The 17390-nt window shown below is 48.6% G+C and overlaps 1 protein-coding gene across 2 annotated transcripts in view; it reads right to left on the reverse strand.

Moving 5' to 3' along the window:
* Nucleotides 1–17390, reverse strand: part of LOC119450937 (transmembrane protein 117) — a 91246-nt gene that overhangs the window by 14540 nt on the left and 59316 nt on the right. For both annotated transcript variants that reach the window (XM_037714401.2, XM_037714402.2), the window contains exon 11: nt 12168–12337. In XM_037714401.2, coding sequence (XP_037570329.1) covers nt 12168–12337 — 170 coding nt within the window. The remainder of the gene's footprint in view (nt 1–12167; nt 12338–17390) is intronic.

The following is a 17390-nucleotide window of genomic DNA, read 5'->3' on the forward strand; positions in this document are numbered from 1 at the left end:
ATAGCCGAAGGCGTGTATAATTTCTTGATTGGCAAAGAAAACCTGAAATCCGTGTCTGACGTGATGCAGCACTGTCGCACATTTGAAACGCTGAAGATGCGACAGATAGCTCCGAAATTTGGCCGTCTGTCAAACGTGCCAACAGTGGCTAGTGTGGACACTATGTCGCCTAATGACCTCTCGTCGACAATACGCCAGATTGTACGGGAAGAAGTGCTTCGATGTCAGCAAGTCTCTCATTGCCCCAGCGCCTTTCAGGACGGCTATGCAAGAGCGACCGCACGCGCGCGAACGCCAGCCACTCCGGCCCCATGGCAGCCATCAGTTAATGTAGCAGACGTCGATGAATGCCAAGGTACACTGCGGTCACTTGAGTACTCCGATCGGACACCCTCCAATTACGAACGGCATTTTCGCTCACTTCATTTCACTCAACGAACGTCGGCTGGCTACCGTCCCCATGAAGAGCGATACTGCTACCCAATGCCTTCTGACAGGACTGGTCACTCCGAGCTGCCACGGGTGTCTCGACCTCCGCCGGTGTGTTACAGCTGCGGCGTCCCGGGTCACATCTCGCGATATTGCAACAACCCCCATACATACCAGCGAGAACCCTTGCTCATGTCTCCCCAGCCTTTCAACCGCCCGTTCTCTACGCCACGGCCACCACGCGCGCCCACCAGTTTACGCTACCCCTCACCGGCCTCTGATCGAAGCTTAATGCCGCCACCAGCTCCACGTGCTCGACGATCCCCATCGCCACGGCGACGCACACAGTCACCGCCGCCGGAAAACTAGTCGGCGCGGCCAATGGGGGTGAGGCCGCAAGATACCAGACACTTTCGACAGATATACCCCCGTCAGTGTTTATGCTGAAGAACAAAGTTCATGTACTTGTTGATGGCGTACCTACCATGGCACTCGTGGTACAGGCGCGACAATTTCTGTGATGAGTGTGAATTTTAAGAACCTTCTTGGACTGAAAGGGATGTTTTGTATAAGGCGTGGTGAGTGTGAATTTTAAGAACCTTCTTGGACTGAAAGGGATGTTTTGTATAAGGCGTGGTGCGACATTCCGTGGTGTGAGCGGTGATGCGTTGTGTTCGGTGGGAGTTTGCACTGCGGACGTGTCTTTGTGCGGCAAGGTGTTTCCCACAGAATTCGCGGTTATTGCACGATCAACGCATGACGTTATTTTGGGAATCGATTTTTTGCGGGAGTGTGGGGCAACTGTTGACTGTAGAAGTGGTCACCTTTCCGTGCATGGTAGTTTCCCAGCTGCTCTATTGGAAAATTCATCCCGTGATGAAGGCATCTTTTTTGTCTCCGAGGACACGGTCGTTCCTGCCTTCTCTGCTGCGTGCGTTCCAGTAATCTGTTGCAGTAACGACCTTGCCATGTTCGATGTGATGCTTGAATCGATTCATGCGACCAGTGTGAAAAAGAACATTTTAGTTCCCCATTGCGTGGTGTCTGTAGTTGAGGGCCGCGCAGGTGTGTGGACAATCAACAGTTCAATGGAGCCTGCAGTTTTGCCTCGTGGCATGAAACTTGCTGTCTTCAAACCAGAATATTCTACGACGCTGGTTGCACTTGTTGATGCTACAGGCGAGAATGGACGTCTCGGTTCTTAAGGTTCAGCCGATTCACAACTTTTACAAATGATCAGCAAGTCACTCAGCCAAAGCGAACGTGACACACTCCTGGGCGTTCTCTCCAAGCACTTGAAAGTATTCGGCTTTTAAAAAAGTGGCAAAATGCCTTTAATTCCAGCATCTAGAACACGTCATCGGGTCAACACCGCTTCAGTGCATCCCGTACGGCAGAAACCTTACAGGGTATCACCATCTGAGCGCAACATCATCAACGAGCAAGTGCAGGAGATGCTAGGAAAGGGAGTAATTCAAGAATCGGCGAGTCCATGGGCCGCTCCGGTCATTCTTGTGAAGAAGAAAGATGGTACGTGGAGATTCTGCGTTGACTATCACCAACTGAATTCCGTAACCAAGAAAGACGTCTATCCGCTGCCCCGTATTGATGACGCCATCTACTGCCTGCATTCCGCTTCCTACTTTTCTTCCGTGGATCTGAGAGCCGGTTATTGGCAAATTCCGATGCACCCAGATGACAAGGAAAAAATGGCATTCGTTACACCGGATGGGCTGTACGAATTCAACGTCATGCCGTTCGGATTGTGCAACGCACCGGCTACTTTCGAAAGGTTCATGGACACTATTCTGCGTGGTTTAAAATGGCCAATTTGTATGTGCTACCTTGATGATGTCGTAATTTTTGGACAGACATTTCAGGAGCACAACATTCGTCTCAATATTGTACTCGACTGTATTGAAAAAGCTGGTCTTGAGCTGAATTCAAAGAAATGTCATTTTGGCAAGCGCCAAACAGTGGTGTTAGGACATCTCGTCGATAAAGATGGAATTCGAGCCGACCCACAGAAGACGGCAGCCGTTGAATCATTCGAGCAACGTCAATCTGTCAAACAGCTTCGTAGCTTCGTAGGGCTCTGCTCATATTTCCGTCGGTTCATACCCGGTTTCGCGGATGTCGCTCAACCCCTGACGAGTCTTCTGTGTAAGAACTCTCCGTTTCAGTGGACTCCTGAGTGTGAAGCCGCATTTCGCCAGCTGAAGTTTTTAACTTCACAACCAATACTCCGGCACTTCGATCCTTCGTCTCCAACGGAGATTCACACAGACGCAAGTGGCGTCGGCATTGGTGCCGTTCTCGTTCAGCACTCTGGAAACAAAGAACATGTCGTCGCGTACGCAAGCCGTTCTTTAAGCAAGCCGGTACGCAACTACACTGTGACGGAACAAGAATGCCTAGCGGTAGCATTTGCCGTGCAGCGATTTCGCTCGTACGTTTATGGTCGCCTGTTCACCATCATCACAGATCACCATTCTCTGTGCTGGCCGGTCAATCTTCGTGACCCATCTGGTCGCCTCACGCGATGGGCCCTTTGTCTACAGGAATATGTGTTCACTATTTCGTACAAGAGTGGTCGTCGACACGCTGACGCGGATTGCCTTTCTGGATGCCACAACGTACGACGGACTGTGAAGTCGACAACTTTGACCACCTTATCGCTTCGCTGTCGCCTGACTTTCCCGATGCTTTGACATTCGCCGCAGAGCAGTGCAAAGACCCAAGCTTGAACGCTTTTTTCTCTGCCACGCAAGAGCCTATATCTGAAGGCCGATTTTGCGTCCAAGATGGCCTTCTTTAACGCCATATACCATTATACCATTAACATTAACATATACCTTATACCATTAACAAAGGCGCAAAATAAGTTAAACCTCCAGCTAATCTCGATGCTCGACCTCACCTATTCTTCCATTTCCAGTTCTTCACTGCATCTCCCCTACCACTCAATTTATTATCCTCCTCCATGCTTTTACTCATTGATAAACCATACGAACGCTTTTCCAGGTACACCTGTCCCCTCAGTGTTCATGTTTCAAATTATATTTCTTCCGCTGTCACCCTCTTGTGCCGGTTTTTTTTTTTAATAGTTTTTTTTTCTTCTTTCCTTTTTTTTTTCTTTTTCCCCTCAACCTCACCTATTCTTCCATTTCCAGTTCTTCCCTGCATCTCCCCTACCACTCAATTTATAATCGTCCTCCATGCTTTTACGCATTGATCAACCATACGAGCGCTTTTCCAGGTACACCTGTCTCCAGAAGCAACTGGAGACAGGTGTACCTGTCTCCAGTTGCTACCCCCCCCCCCCCCCATGTTTAAATTTCTAATTATATTTTTTCTACACTGTCACCCTCCTGCGCCGGGTGTTTTTTTTTTTTTTTCTCCACACAAGATCCACACCGAGACAGTCCAAAATCCCAGACGCCAGGGTACCTTTTTCGGCGCCTTGTCCACACAAGGTCTCTCCAATTCTGTATACCGCCGCGACGACGCCTAGGGCGAACTAGTGAGGCTAACGTCCCTTGACGGACCAAGCTGCTCCCTGTCAACCACAAAATTACCCGATGCCTTGATGCTACGCTACTCAAGTCATGCTTTCAACTCGTATTGTGACCTGCACACTGACCGGCTCTTCAGGGACCCCAAACGCACGCCGACCACGACTCCTCCGAACGCTCACTCGCCTTTCGCTCCCCCAACCCCCTCTGACGTTTTTTTTTTTTTTTCTAAAATTTTTTTTTGCCACTTTCTCGCTCTCCCGCTCTTGTCCCCTCGTCTTAGAAACCGCGCCTAGCCAGTCAAGCGCAGGCGCTCATTTTCTTTTCAGTCTCTCCCTTTACAGCCAGCCACAGCGGACATCGACGTGACGTCACTCCACTAACCCTTTAAAACTAACCCGCCGAGGATGACGAGGCCGCCTTTGACGAAGATAGGTCCTCCTATCGAAACGTTGGCCAGCCTTTCTGAGGCACCTTATCCCTGTTTATAATCCTTATTCTTCTTTACAAGAGGAACTTATCAACGACGGGTGCCCGTTTTCTACTTGTGGTTCCGCAGTCTCTTCAAACATCTGTTCTGCGCGTTACGCACGATGACCCGACCTCTGGTCACTTAGGGACTGCGCGAACACTTAGTCACACAAAGGAACGATTCTACTGGCCTCAAATGCGCAAAACAATTGACACCTATGTGGCCAGTTGTACGCAGTGTCAGAGCCACAAGCGACCTACCTCAGCTCCAGTTGGTCACCTACAGCCAGTAAAGCCTCCCAGTTCCCCTTTTGAAAAAGTCGGCATAGACCTGATCGGGCTGTTTCCGCGTTCTTCGAAAGGAAACCGGTGGATAATTGTGTGTGCCGACTACCTGACGCGGTATTGTGAAACCGCAGCCCTTTCCTCCGCCACTGCTGCGCAGGTTTCTGATTTTATGCTTCATTCAATCATATTCCGACACGGGCCACCTCGCGTGATAATAAGTGACTGTGGTCGCCAATTTATTGCCGATGTTGTGGAGGAATTGCTACGTTCGTGTGCCTCCAAGTTCCGACACTCAACAGCTTATCATCCACAAACTAATGGCCTCACCGAGCGCACAAACCGAACGTTGATCAACATGTTATCAATGTATGTTGCTTCGGACCACAAGAACTGGGATGAAGTATTACCGTTCGTGATGTACGCTTTCAACTCTGCGAAACACAAAACGACCGGTTTCAGCCCTTTCTTCCTTCTTCACGCGCGCCAACCTCGTCATACGCTGGACACTATCTTTCCTTTTGTGATCCATGACGATTTGTCTATCGCAGAGACATTGTGTCGTGCAGAAGAGGCTCGTCGACTCGCGCTTACGTACATTGGCCGCGCAAGACCACTCTAAAACACGCTACGACAGTCAACACCAGCATGTTACCTACGTTCCCGGCGACCTCGTGTGGCTGTGGACTCCAATACGCCGATGTGGCTTGAGCCAGAAGCTACTTGCAGACTACGCCGGGCCGTACGTTATCCTCGATCGTCTAAGCGAAGTGAACTACACAATTGCACATCTCACTTCAAACGGTCGTCATTCATGCAAGACAGGTGACGCATGTTGCCCGCTTGAAGCCGTTCACACGAAGGAAGCAGGAGTGACTTGCCCGGCGGGCTTCATCTGGGAGAGGAGGAATATTACGCCGTGTCACTGCCAGTGAAAAGTGAGGGAAGCGAGGGAGGAGAAAGAAGAAGACGACGTTGCTCCTACGATTGACTCCAGCCAGCATAGCCCAAGGAGCTACATCTTTGTGCCACAATCAGTAAACGCTCCCTTAACCCTCTCCCGAGGCCGTAACAATATGCATGGAATTTGCATGGTGATGCTCATCCAGTAATGCCTGCCGTGTTGGTTCCTCAGAATGCAAGGCATGGTTTGTATGTGAGAGAATACGAGCACCTTTATAGCATCATGCTTTTGGAGATGGTTTTTAACAAGGGTGATTACATTTTTGCCTGCACCAGGCAATTCTGATTCGAGCTCATGGAGGTTTTGAAAATTTTTCCTTCGCAAATTTCGTAAAACGACCTAATAGACATAATTTCGATTGCTACGTCTTGACTTTTTAGTTAAACTATATCCCAAGCAGCAAATGAATGTTAATTCTTCAAAAAGCTAGATCTTAACATTGATCGCACACAAGATAAAAAGTAATCAATAATTAAGCTTACGTTAAGCTTCCATAGTGCCCACTTCAGCCTGAAATTAGTGCAACTATTATGACCAAAGCTGGCTGAGCCAACCAGGGGACTAGCAAATCACAGTGTGTCTCCGGTCCAAGATGAATTTTTGTTCAACTGCAAAGCTTTCATTTAGAAAAACCTGTATGGGTTTCTGTTATATTGTCTGTGTTGACGTTGCTGCGGACCAGCCAAGCCAGCTGTGCGCGCGCACGCTTTTTGCACCCTGTCGTTCGTGTATCCCTTTCCACCCCCCGGCTCCTGTGCTGAGTTATCGTCTGCGTTCCCTTTCCTAAACCCTTTCACCACTGCAATATATATAATGCAGCAGTGCCTTCAATAAATGTTGTTCCACCACCAGTTAGCATCTCGTTGTGCTGCTGCCTGTCGCAGCCGGTTACTACAGTGGCGACGAGGATCACGGATACCGACCATGCAGTGAAAGCGGCCCAACACGGCGGTGAAACCGGACTACCGCGACGTAAAACACCAAAGAGAAGCATGGCCAGTCTTCAGCTACCGCTGTTCGACGATACCAGAGATAAGTGGAAACCATATCTCCTAAAGGCAGAAGCATATTTTGAAGCAAATGACATTACCGACTCAAATAAGCAACGAGCGCTGCTGGTGGCTGCCATCAGCACGCAGACAGTTCAAGTGCTAGCTGGTCGAATCACGCCCAAGACTCCGAATTCGCTCACGTATGCCAAAGCAGTTGCAGCGCTAAATAGCTACTACGACTCCAAGCGTTACGAGACCGCCGAGAGCTACAACTTTTTTACCCGTTGCCAACTGGAAGGGGAGTCGATGCAAGCATTTCTCGTCAACATACGGCGCATAGCGGACAACTGCAACTTTGGCGGCGCATTAGACCAAATGTTAAGGGATCAGATTATTTGCGACGTACGCTCAAATAGCCTGTGCAAGCAGCTACTAACGAAAGAAGGGTTGATGCTAGAAGACGCCGAAGCCATAGCCATTTCAGCTGAAGCTGCGGACAACGATGCTAGAGATATGAGCATAGAATCGCCAGCGTTGCTGAAAGTGCAAGCCCGTCATCGCTCATCTCAAGATAACCACAACAGAAACGCAGCGTTAACGTGCAGAAGATGCGGAAGCACGAGGCATGACGATAACGCCTGCCGGTGGACGAAGGCATGCTGTTTTCGTTGTGGGCGGCACGGGCACTTGGCTAGGATGTGCTATGACGCGCCGATATCAGATGGGCAGAGTGCAAAATGGGCACAGAGTGTAAAAGCATTGATGGTCATGCAAACCACGTCAAACCATGACGGCAGCGATGAAGCCAGCATGGCACACGTTTGGACCGTAATCTCTGAAAAGAAAAATGGATTGGAACCACCGATACGACGCACATTTTGTTGGGGAGGTGTTCAACTACAGAGGAAAATCGACACAGGGTCTCAGGTGTGCGTCATCTCGCGCCATATCTACGAGCGACACGGCGCACAGTGGCCACGCTTGAAGGCGCCCCGAATGAAGTTATCGTGTTACACGGGAGAGCTGCCCACACTGGGTGAACTCAAACTGTTGGTGCGGTACAAAAATGTGTCCATCATGTGCACACTAATTGTGCTTGACTGTGCAGGACCGAGCCTGTGTGGACATGACCTGATAACGGCGCTCGGCAATATGGGCGTGACGATTGGACAGCTGACGGCGCCGGAATTACCTGCCGCTACAAGTTCATCCGCTCACAGGGTGAACAGTATGCTTGCGGACTACGAAGATGTCTTCTCGGCAGACCTTGGACTCATCAAAGGTCCTCCTGCCAGCCTGAAGCTCAAGTCGACAGCGACGCCAAAATTCTGTAAGGCTAGATCCATTCCTTATGCGCTGCGTGACAAGGTTTCAAGCGAAATTGATCGGTTGGTGGCCCTGGGAGTCTTGTCGCCGGTACAGCATGCGGAATGGGCTATGCCTATCGTAGTAGTCTTAAAAAGGATGGTACTGTTCGAATTTGCTGAGACTTTAAGGTCACCCTCAACCACGGAGCAAGAAACCTTTAGGAGTGGAAACTTCTCCAGTTGCGGCGACCAGATAATGTCACAAGCCCGCGGAGCCACTATCATGCTGGCGGCACCTGGCGGCTGAGAAAGAAATTACCGCCGTCTTGGTTGCCAAGGCAACCGGTCACGTGTGTTTCTCTCGTTCGTGGCCGCGCGCGTTGCTCCTGTTCGGCCGCGCGCCTCACAACTTCTACTGAGGGCACTCACGCATCCCACCTGCATCCCATCTTAGGCTAGCAATTTCCGAACAAGGGTACACTGCACGTATCAGCGCTGTTAGTATTACGGCCCTCGAACAGACACCGACAAGAACAGTTACTGTTTGACTTAAAGGCCCACAAAAACAACGCTACGGCGTGCACGCTGAAGCGAACGCCGAACGCCTGTGTCGTCTACTTTGAGCGCGGGAGACATGGGCGCCGCCGAAGAGAACACGCCCAAGCGGCACCACCGATCCACCCGGCTGCTGCTCTTTCTTTTTTTTTCGCTGCTGCTTGCATGACGTGCCGTAAGGCGCCGCGCCACTGCATGCGCCCCCTCGGCGCATACTAATGTGACGTTATCTGGTCGCACGCGAGCGGCTGCGCTGACGGGAGTTTCTACTCCTAAATAATCTTCCTCCGTGCCCTCAACCCAGCTTGCGATGTGGAGCATTACCCACTTCCGGTAGTCGAGGACATGTTTGCTAGCTTAAATGGGGGCGAGGCTTTCAGCACGTTGGATTTGAAGGATGCGTACAACCAAGTACCGCTAGAGACGACGCGTCCCACAAGTTGTGTGTCATTAACACCCATCGCGGTTTGTATTGTTGCAACAGACTCCCGTTCGGCATAGCTTCAGCGCCGGCAATCTTTCAAAGGAAGAAGAATGCTATACTTAGCGGGTTACCAGGCGTCCAAGCCTACCTTGACGAGGTGCTAGTGTCGGAGCGTAGCGGTGACAGCGGAGGGAGGCTTAAGGAAGTATTAGACTGGTTCCGAGATCACGGCGTGAAACTTAGGCCCGACAAATGCAAGTTCAGACAACCGTCAGTTACGTATCTTGTGCATCGAATAGATCGTGAAGGATTGCATCCCATTGAGAAGAACGTAGATGCTATCATGCAAGCGCCACGACCCCGTAATGTCACGGAGTTGCATTCCTTCTTGGGCATGATCACGTATTATGCACAATTCTTGCCAAATATGTCCTCGCTTCTCTCTCTGTTGTACCGGCTAATGGAAAAGAAAGAGCGCTGGGAGTGGCTGCCACCACATCAGGCTGCATTCGAAAAAAGCCAAATAAAGCCTGAAGAATGCACAACTGTTGGTCCATTTCGACCCCAACAAAGAGCTGAAGCTAGAATGCGAGGCGTCTCCCTACGGTGTAGGAGCAGTGCTATTTCATTCAGAGGCAATGAGCATAGGCAAATTGGATTCTGCTCCAGAGCGCTAACGAAGGCGGAACATAATTATTTGCAGTTGGAGAGCGAAGCATTCGCACTCATTTTTGGCGTATCTCGTTTCTGGGATTATCTTCTAGGTGGGCAGTTCACCCTGGTAACCGACCATCAACTCCTGCTAGGGCAACTGAGGCCTGATTGCCAGACACCAACGATGGCGGCAGCTCGCATTCAACGGTGGGCACTATTCCTGGGCGGCTACCAGTACAAGCTGCATTACGTGCCTGGGAAGCAACTGCTGACAGCAGATGCCCTCAGCAGACTTCCAGTAGAGGTGACTGGACCAACATTGGATGGCGACCCACTCGAGTACGTCTTGTCATTGGAGGCCCTGGATGAAGGTATTGTAATGACCCACGAATTACAAGAGCTAACCGCCAAGGACCCAGTGTTAGTCCGTGTCGCACGCTATATATTGCTTGGCTGGCCACGAGCGGCTAAAGGAAAAGAGAAGTCGCTGCTGCCGTTCTTCGACTGCAAGTTGGAGCTGTCGTGGGCCCACAAGCTAGTCTACTGGGGAAGTCGGGTTGTGATACCGTCTGCAGCACAAAAAAGAATGTTGGAGCTGCTGCATGTAACGCACCAGGGCTCATCGGCCATGAAATCAGTCGCACGGTCATTATTCTGGTGGCCGTGTGTTGACAGGGACATAGAGAACGTGTCGGCACAGTGTGAAAACCGTGTGCAGAATCTACCCATGCCGGCAGCAACCCCGCCAGTAAGTTGGCCCAAGACATATGACAAGTGGTCTCGGATCCACATTGATTTTGCAGGGCCAATAGCAGGCCAGATGATACTTGTGGCGGTTGATGCACATACTAAATGGATTGAAGCAGTTCCCATGAGGCACGCGAACACAGCTTGTATAGTTCGCTGTTTGCGAAGCATGTTTTGTCGGTTCAGAGTACCGCACACAATCGTGTCTGATAATGGCACTCAATTCACAAGTCAGGAGTTCGCCACGTTCGTAACAAGGAATAATATTGTGCATCTGCGCACAGCGCCCTTCCACCCGCAGTCGAACGGAGCTGCCGAAAGAGCGATCCGAACCGTGAAGGATGGGTTGCGCAAGATGACACAAGGGGTGCTGGAAGATAACCTCATGCGACTGTTGTTCAATTACAGGCGAACCCCCCAAAGAGAAGGAAAGTCTGCTGCGGAGTTGCTCCTGGGCTACCAACTATGTTCGCGCCTGGACACGTGTTTTCCGCCCAGGGCCACAGGTTCAGCAACAGGTACGGACGACTGGGCTGTCTCACCAGGCAGCAGAGTGTACGTGCGGGAATATGGCACGGGCCCAAAGTGGGCCCCAGGGCACGTGCAGTCTATGCTTGGAGCCAGGATGGTAAAGGTGGAAACTCCAGCCGGAGTAGTGCAGCGCCATGTCGACCAAGTCCGCCACCGTCATGAAGGTACAACTGGAGGGAATGGTTATGACACCATTGCAAGCGAACAGTTGGACGGGCGACTTGACACAACTGGCACTGCCTCTTCGATTCGCGCGACAAGCACGATCCCGGCAGCACCAGAGCATTGCGCGGTAGACGTGGAAGCGACCGCGGCTGAACAGCCACCGACAGGTCACATTGACGAACCAACTCGACCGACGCAGCAAGTTCCTGACGTCGACGCGACCAAGGAAACGACTGACCCTGCAGAGCCTCCTCTACGGTGATCTACAAGAACTTGAAAGCCGATAGAGCGGTTCTAAATTAAGTGGGAAGGAATGTTACATTGTCTGTGTTGACATTACTGTGGACCAGCCAAGCCAGCTGTGCGCGCGCACGCTTTTTGCACCCTGTCGTTCGTGTATCCCTTTCTACCCCCCAGCTCCTGTGCCGAGTTATCGTCTGCGTTCCCTTTTCTAAACCCTTTCACCACTGCAATATATATATATTGCAGCAGTGCCTTTAATAAATGTTGTTCCACCACCAGCTAGCATCTCGTTGTGCTGCTGCCTGTCGCAGTCGGTTACTACAGTTTCCTTTGTAGCTTCGTGCTTCAGTCGGGTGTATGACAATTTTTCCCTTTCGTCTACAAGAGTTAGGTGTGGCTAACTGCCCCATGTGCTATCATTCCTCACAATAATGCAGCACTCACCTGCTGCCGGTGTCAAAATGTCATCTCACTGAATGTGTTCCAATTCTGGCCAGCATCGAAGACAGTCCACGTTGACAGCTAAGAAGACAGCTTTGTGAGATGACGCCACCTCGCGGCGGCAAGAAAACTATAACAAATACACGTATCTAATTTTAACTCTTTGCACGTGCCAACCTATGAAAAACTCAATGTGACTTACATTAGCTGCATAGGAAAGTGGGAAGACTGCACTTTCTTGTGCGCCGATGACCTTCCCATCGAGTATTTCCAAGCTTCCTGCTCCAGTACCATCTTCTTTGGACAGCAAAGTAGCCATTTTTGACTGGGATGCTGTCTTCACGAAGCGGTGCTATTTTATAGCTTCATCAGAGTTGGAACGAGACTTAAGATGCCCAGATTAGCCGTCTACATCGAGTATTGAAACACAGCCATGGTACATACCCCAAACATGGCAAATCCCATTAAGGAAGGCATAAAGGCCAGCCCCTTGACTGATAGTGGGTATCCCAGGTAGCGCGAGTTCATGAGGATGTCCTCCTCAGCCAAGCTCTGGTTGGTGGCTGGGTTCAGCTGGCTCACTCGATACTCCAGTGTCCACAGGCTCCGGTTGCCTGCAATAAAGCCATTGCACAACAAATTTGTAAGAAATCAAACAAGCTGTACTGGAATCAGCCTTTCTCATGACAGCTCAAATGTGCACACATGAATATATATCAGAATGACATACTGTAGTTGACAATTTTTTTACACTCATGTCGTCAAGTGAAGTGCAATCATTTCAACGGCAAGATAGTAATGGGTGGTGTGAACAGATGCTAGAAAACAATGGCATAACCTTCCACCCCTTGCACCCACGAGATTGAGCCGCGATCTTCGGCTTCCCTCGCATGCTTTCACTCACACATACAGCATACGGCGCCTGGTGATGGTGTTATCGCCCTTGGACTTCATATGGAACATCACGGAGACGCTGGTGCCGACTGCAAAAATTCGCCTGGAGTGTCCATATAACTGCTATTGCAATAAAAAGTTGATGTGTTTGCTCAAGTTGTTTTCTCTTCTAGAGACTGTTCAGGTGACACACCTGAACATAAGCGAAAGTACCTCCAAAACCTGGTGCCTCAAAATCAGATGGTGGTTTTGGCACGTAAAACCCCATAATTTATATGTTACCTCCAAAAACCTGTGTGGATTGTTAGTAATGAAGACAGGGAATGTTGTGCTGAAGAAGTGATGCTTTGTGTGAGTTAGCTTTTCTCAGTTTATTATTTAGAGATTGATTCAAACCTTTTGTTTTGATAGAATGTCAAAGTACCTTGCGCGATACCCATGCATTTTTAAATGCGTAAGCATTTCCATGCGAACCAATGAGAAAACTGTCCGAACATCCGTCTGTCCTTTGCATAAGATGATCGCTTTTTGCCAGCTGTGGAAGAAGACGACGATGAACGCACAAGCAGCGGCACGAGCGCAAGGGGCAGTATAGGAATGCTGGCATGATTGGAGGCATCGGAGCCAGATGTGGAAGAAAACTATGATGAATGCGCGAGTAGTGGCACGAGCGTGTCTCTGTGACCACGTGACATGTGCAATCAGGCACACACTAGGCACACCTTTAGTAATGCACAACTGTGCAGCAGTCGTGGCTTCGGATCGCAATGTCATCAGCGCACCTGGCGCCGCCAACTGCGGTAGTTTGCTTGCCTCATCTGTTCACGTTGCGCCGCCTTCCGCAGCAGTTAATGTTGCCGTAGCGCTGTGGCATTTACTGTAATGACGTCAAGACGACCGCAGCCTATGAGCAGTGCTAGGATTACCAGCAGGGTTGAGTGTGGGCACTCAACACCACGTCGTTAGTACGAAATGCTTAGGCATCATTCAGATAACGCCCTGAAGAGATTCTACGTAATTTTTTTTGTGCCTTGCAATGTTTTATTGGGATAAAGTTTGATGTGCAGAATAGTACAATTGACTTAAATTGAGGCCACAAAGTGTCAACGTCACAACATATTTCAGAAGCTTCTTGCAGGAAAACATCAAATTCGTGCACTAGGTGAGAAAGAACACTCGCGCCATCTACTCTGCGAAAGCCAAGGACAGTATGTTTCAGGTTCAGTTTCTTTATATTGCCTTCTAGAGAGAGCTTACATTCAGCTGTGTCGTGGTCCGATATACAATTGATGATAGCCATCTCAACTGCGTGATGTGGGAAGTGGTCGCTTATGAGTATGAGATTAAGCATGAAATCAGATACAAAACACAGACCCATCATTGCCAAGCTGACTTATTTTAAGGACAAGGACCAAATCTTGGCCTCTGCGTGAAAACTAAAAGGCTCAGATTTCTACATTCGGGAGGACTTTTCTTTGGCTACACGGCAAGTGCGAAAAAATTTCATCGAGCATGCAAAGACACACAATAAACCCTTTAAACTGTCAGTGGACCAGCTATGCATTGGTGACAAAACGTACATATATGATGTCACTTCTGGCTCAGTTGTGGACTAGAACAGATAGCTAAATGCCAGTACACCACAATCACATCGGATCGCTCCATCCTTTTCTTTATCATTCACAAATATTCAAAGTGTAATGTCAAAGCGTGACCACCTCCCTTAACGAAGCGTGATATCCTTGCCCTTACTGAAACCTGGTAGCACCCTGATATTGCAGGCAATGAAATTGCTTCATTAGCAGACAGCTATAATGTATACCGCTGTGACCACACTGATAAAAGAGGTGGCAGTGTCCTTCTTGTTATTAAAAAAACAATCACTTCACACATGGTTAGCACAAATTCTGATCTAGAGGTTGTGTGGGCCTATGTCTCAGCTACTCTGCAAAGGTCTTGATTGGTATTTGCTACCGCCCTCCTGACTCCAGTCATTGCTTCACTAATGAACTCCGGTCTAGCATCGAAAAAGCAACACAGCTTTGTTCGACTAAATTCACTTATCTTGTTGGCGACTTTAATCTTCCTCTAATTGATCAGCCACAGTTGTCTTCATCATGTCGTTTCTCAACAGATTTCATCAACCTAACCATAGACTATAATTTATCCCAGACTGTTCATCAACTGACTCGAGCTACTAACCTGTTAGACCTAATTCTTTCGAACGCCCCAGAGACTATGGGGGAGGTTACACATCTAGATGGTTTTAGTGATCACGTCATCATCAGCAGCCTATTTTTATATCTACTGCAGGACGAAGGCCTCTCCCTGCGATCTCCAATTACCCCTGTCTTGTACTAGCTCATTCCAATTTCGACCTGCAAATTTCCTAATTTCATAACCCCATCTAGTTTTCTGCCGTCCTCGACTGTGCTTCCCTTCTCTTGGCACCCATTCTGTAACTCTAATGGTCCACCGGGTATCCATTCTACGCATTACATGGCCTGCCCAGCTCCATTTTTTCCTCTCAATGTCAACTAGAATATCCACTATGCGCATTTGCTCTCTGATCCACACCGCTCTCTTCCTGTCTCTTAACGTTACGCCTACCATTTTTCATTCTATCGCTCTTTGTGCGGTCCTTAACTTGTGATCACAATTTACTCCAAATAACCATTAATGTTCCTTTACAATTTGACAACAAAGACAACACGCGATTATAACAAGGGCAATTATGCCAAAGTTAACTGAAAAATTGGTTCCTTCTTTAACCGTACACTTTTTCCTTCATTCTACACAAGGCCTATTGAAGATAATTGGTTAATGTTCAAAGACAAGCTATGCGAGTTGGTTGACCATCACGTGCGTCTAATAAAAATAACAGCAGACAAAGACAATCCGTGGTTTACCAAAAATCTTCATAAGCTCCGAAATAAGAAGAAGCGTTTATATAAAGCCATAAAACGTTTGTGCAATCTGTCAGCTTGGGAAAAATATAACTGCGCAAAAAACTACTGCCAAGCTCTCTCTAATGCTAAAGATAAATATTTTTTTCAGGACCTTCCCTCGCTGCTCAAATCTAACTCCAAGAAACTCTGACAAATGTGATCTCCTAATAGTCGCAAAAATCACATCACCTTGCACAATGCTAACGGTGCTCCTCTTCCAGACGAGTGTCCCTCAGTTTTCAATAGTTTTTTTTCATCCCTTTTCACGATGGAAGGTTTAGATGATCTTCCCGAGATTACGGATATAGACTAACAGTACATGACACCTATAGACGTGACAACTGATGGTATCGTGCACCTAATTAATAACATCAAACTATCAACTTCAGCAGGAATCGATAACATTAATTCCAAAATACTAAAAAATAAAGTTTCAGTTTCAAGCAAGATTCTATTTCACGTTTTCCAGCAGGCACTAGCTGGTCAGATTCATACTGATTGTAAGACCACCAAAGTAGTACCTATATTTAAAAAGGGTGACAGAAACCTAGTTGGAAACTATCGACCCATATCACTAACTTGCATTTGTTGTAAAATGATGGAACACATTATTGCGTCCCATGTTTATCATCACCTGGAATCTAATATTAAACTTTTTATTGCGATAGCAATTATATGGACACTAAAAAGCAGATTTCTGCCGTCGGCGTCGCCGTCGCCGTGAGGTTCCGTATGACGTCAATGGAGATGAAATCGTCGCCGCGCGCCGAACGCTGTATGTGCGAGTGAAAGGGCGCGAGGGGCGCGCGCTTTCACGGGGAGTGAACGCACGGCGGAGAACAAACGCGCGTTCTGCGCCGTGCTCCCTTAAGGGCTGCAGAAGTAGGTGTCTCTTTCCTCCTTTACAATCACCATATATGTAGAGCAAACGCGCCTTCTTCCGACGCGCGAGAGGCCGTGGGGGAGGGGGGGAGGGGGAGGGAAGGGAAGCAACGTTTAGCTGCGGCACCAAGTGCCTATTTATATCAGAGGCTCCGGCAACAGTCACCAATGCCGCACGCATTTTGAGCGAACGCGGGAAAAACGCCGACGGCGTCGACAACAGTTCTGCGTGTTGCCGGTGCTGCTGCATGTCCAAGTTTATACAGCTGATAAAGCTAATATCATTACTTCCTATAGCTCTCTACAAATTTGCTATCGCAATTGATGCTTCGCCTTTCAGGTGAAACTGCGACAACTTTTTTTTTCACTAAGCAGCATGGGTTCAGAAGAGTTTGTCATGTGAGACGCAACTACTGGAATTAACAACAGATCTGCACTTTTACATGGACTCAAACTTACAAACTGACTGCATATCGTTCTTGATTTTTTAAAACCATTTGGCCATGTAGCCCATTGTCGCCTCTTTATAAAATTATCCGCATTAAAACTGGATTCACTGACTCTATCTTGGCTTCGAAATTTTCTAACAGGCAGCAATTCACTGTCGTTAACAATTTCTCTTCGTCCCTTTCCAATGTTTTCTCAGGTGTACCACAGGGGAGTGTACTTGGTCCCCTACCGTTTCTTATATATATTAATGACCTGCCCAATAACATATCATACTGCATGCGCATATTTGCTGACGATTGCATTATATATCGACCCATTAACACTTGTACAGACCACCGGACTCTTCAAGATGACCTCAACCTAATTACCAATCGGTGTGATAAATGGTTAATGAATTTAAACTCAACACATTTGGTTCAATGGTAGTTGGGACACTCAACAAACTGGTGGCATCCCCTCCAATGACAGTCAGTTCTCACATTTCAATCCTGTT

The sequence above is a fragment of the Dermacentor silvarum genome, chromosome 4, assembly GCF_013339745.2.
Source record: "Dermacentor silvarum isolate Dsil-2018 chromosome 4, BIME_Dsil_1.4, whole genome shotgun sequence".
NCBI lineage: Eukaryota > Metazoa > Arthropoda > Arachnida > Ixodida > Ixodidae > Dermacentor > Dermacentor silvarum.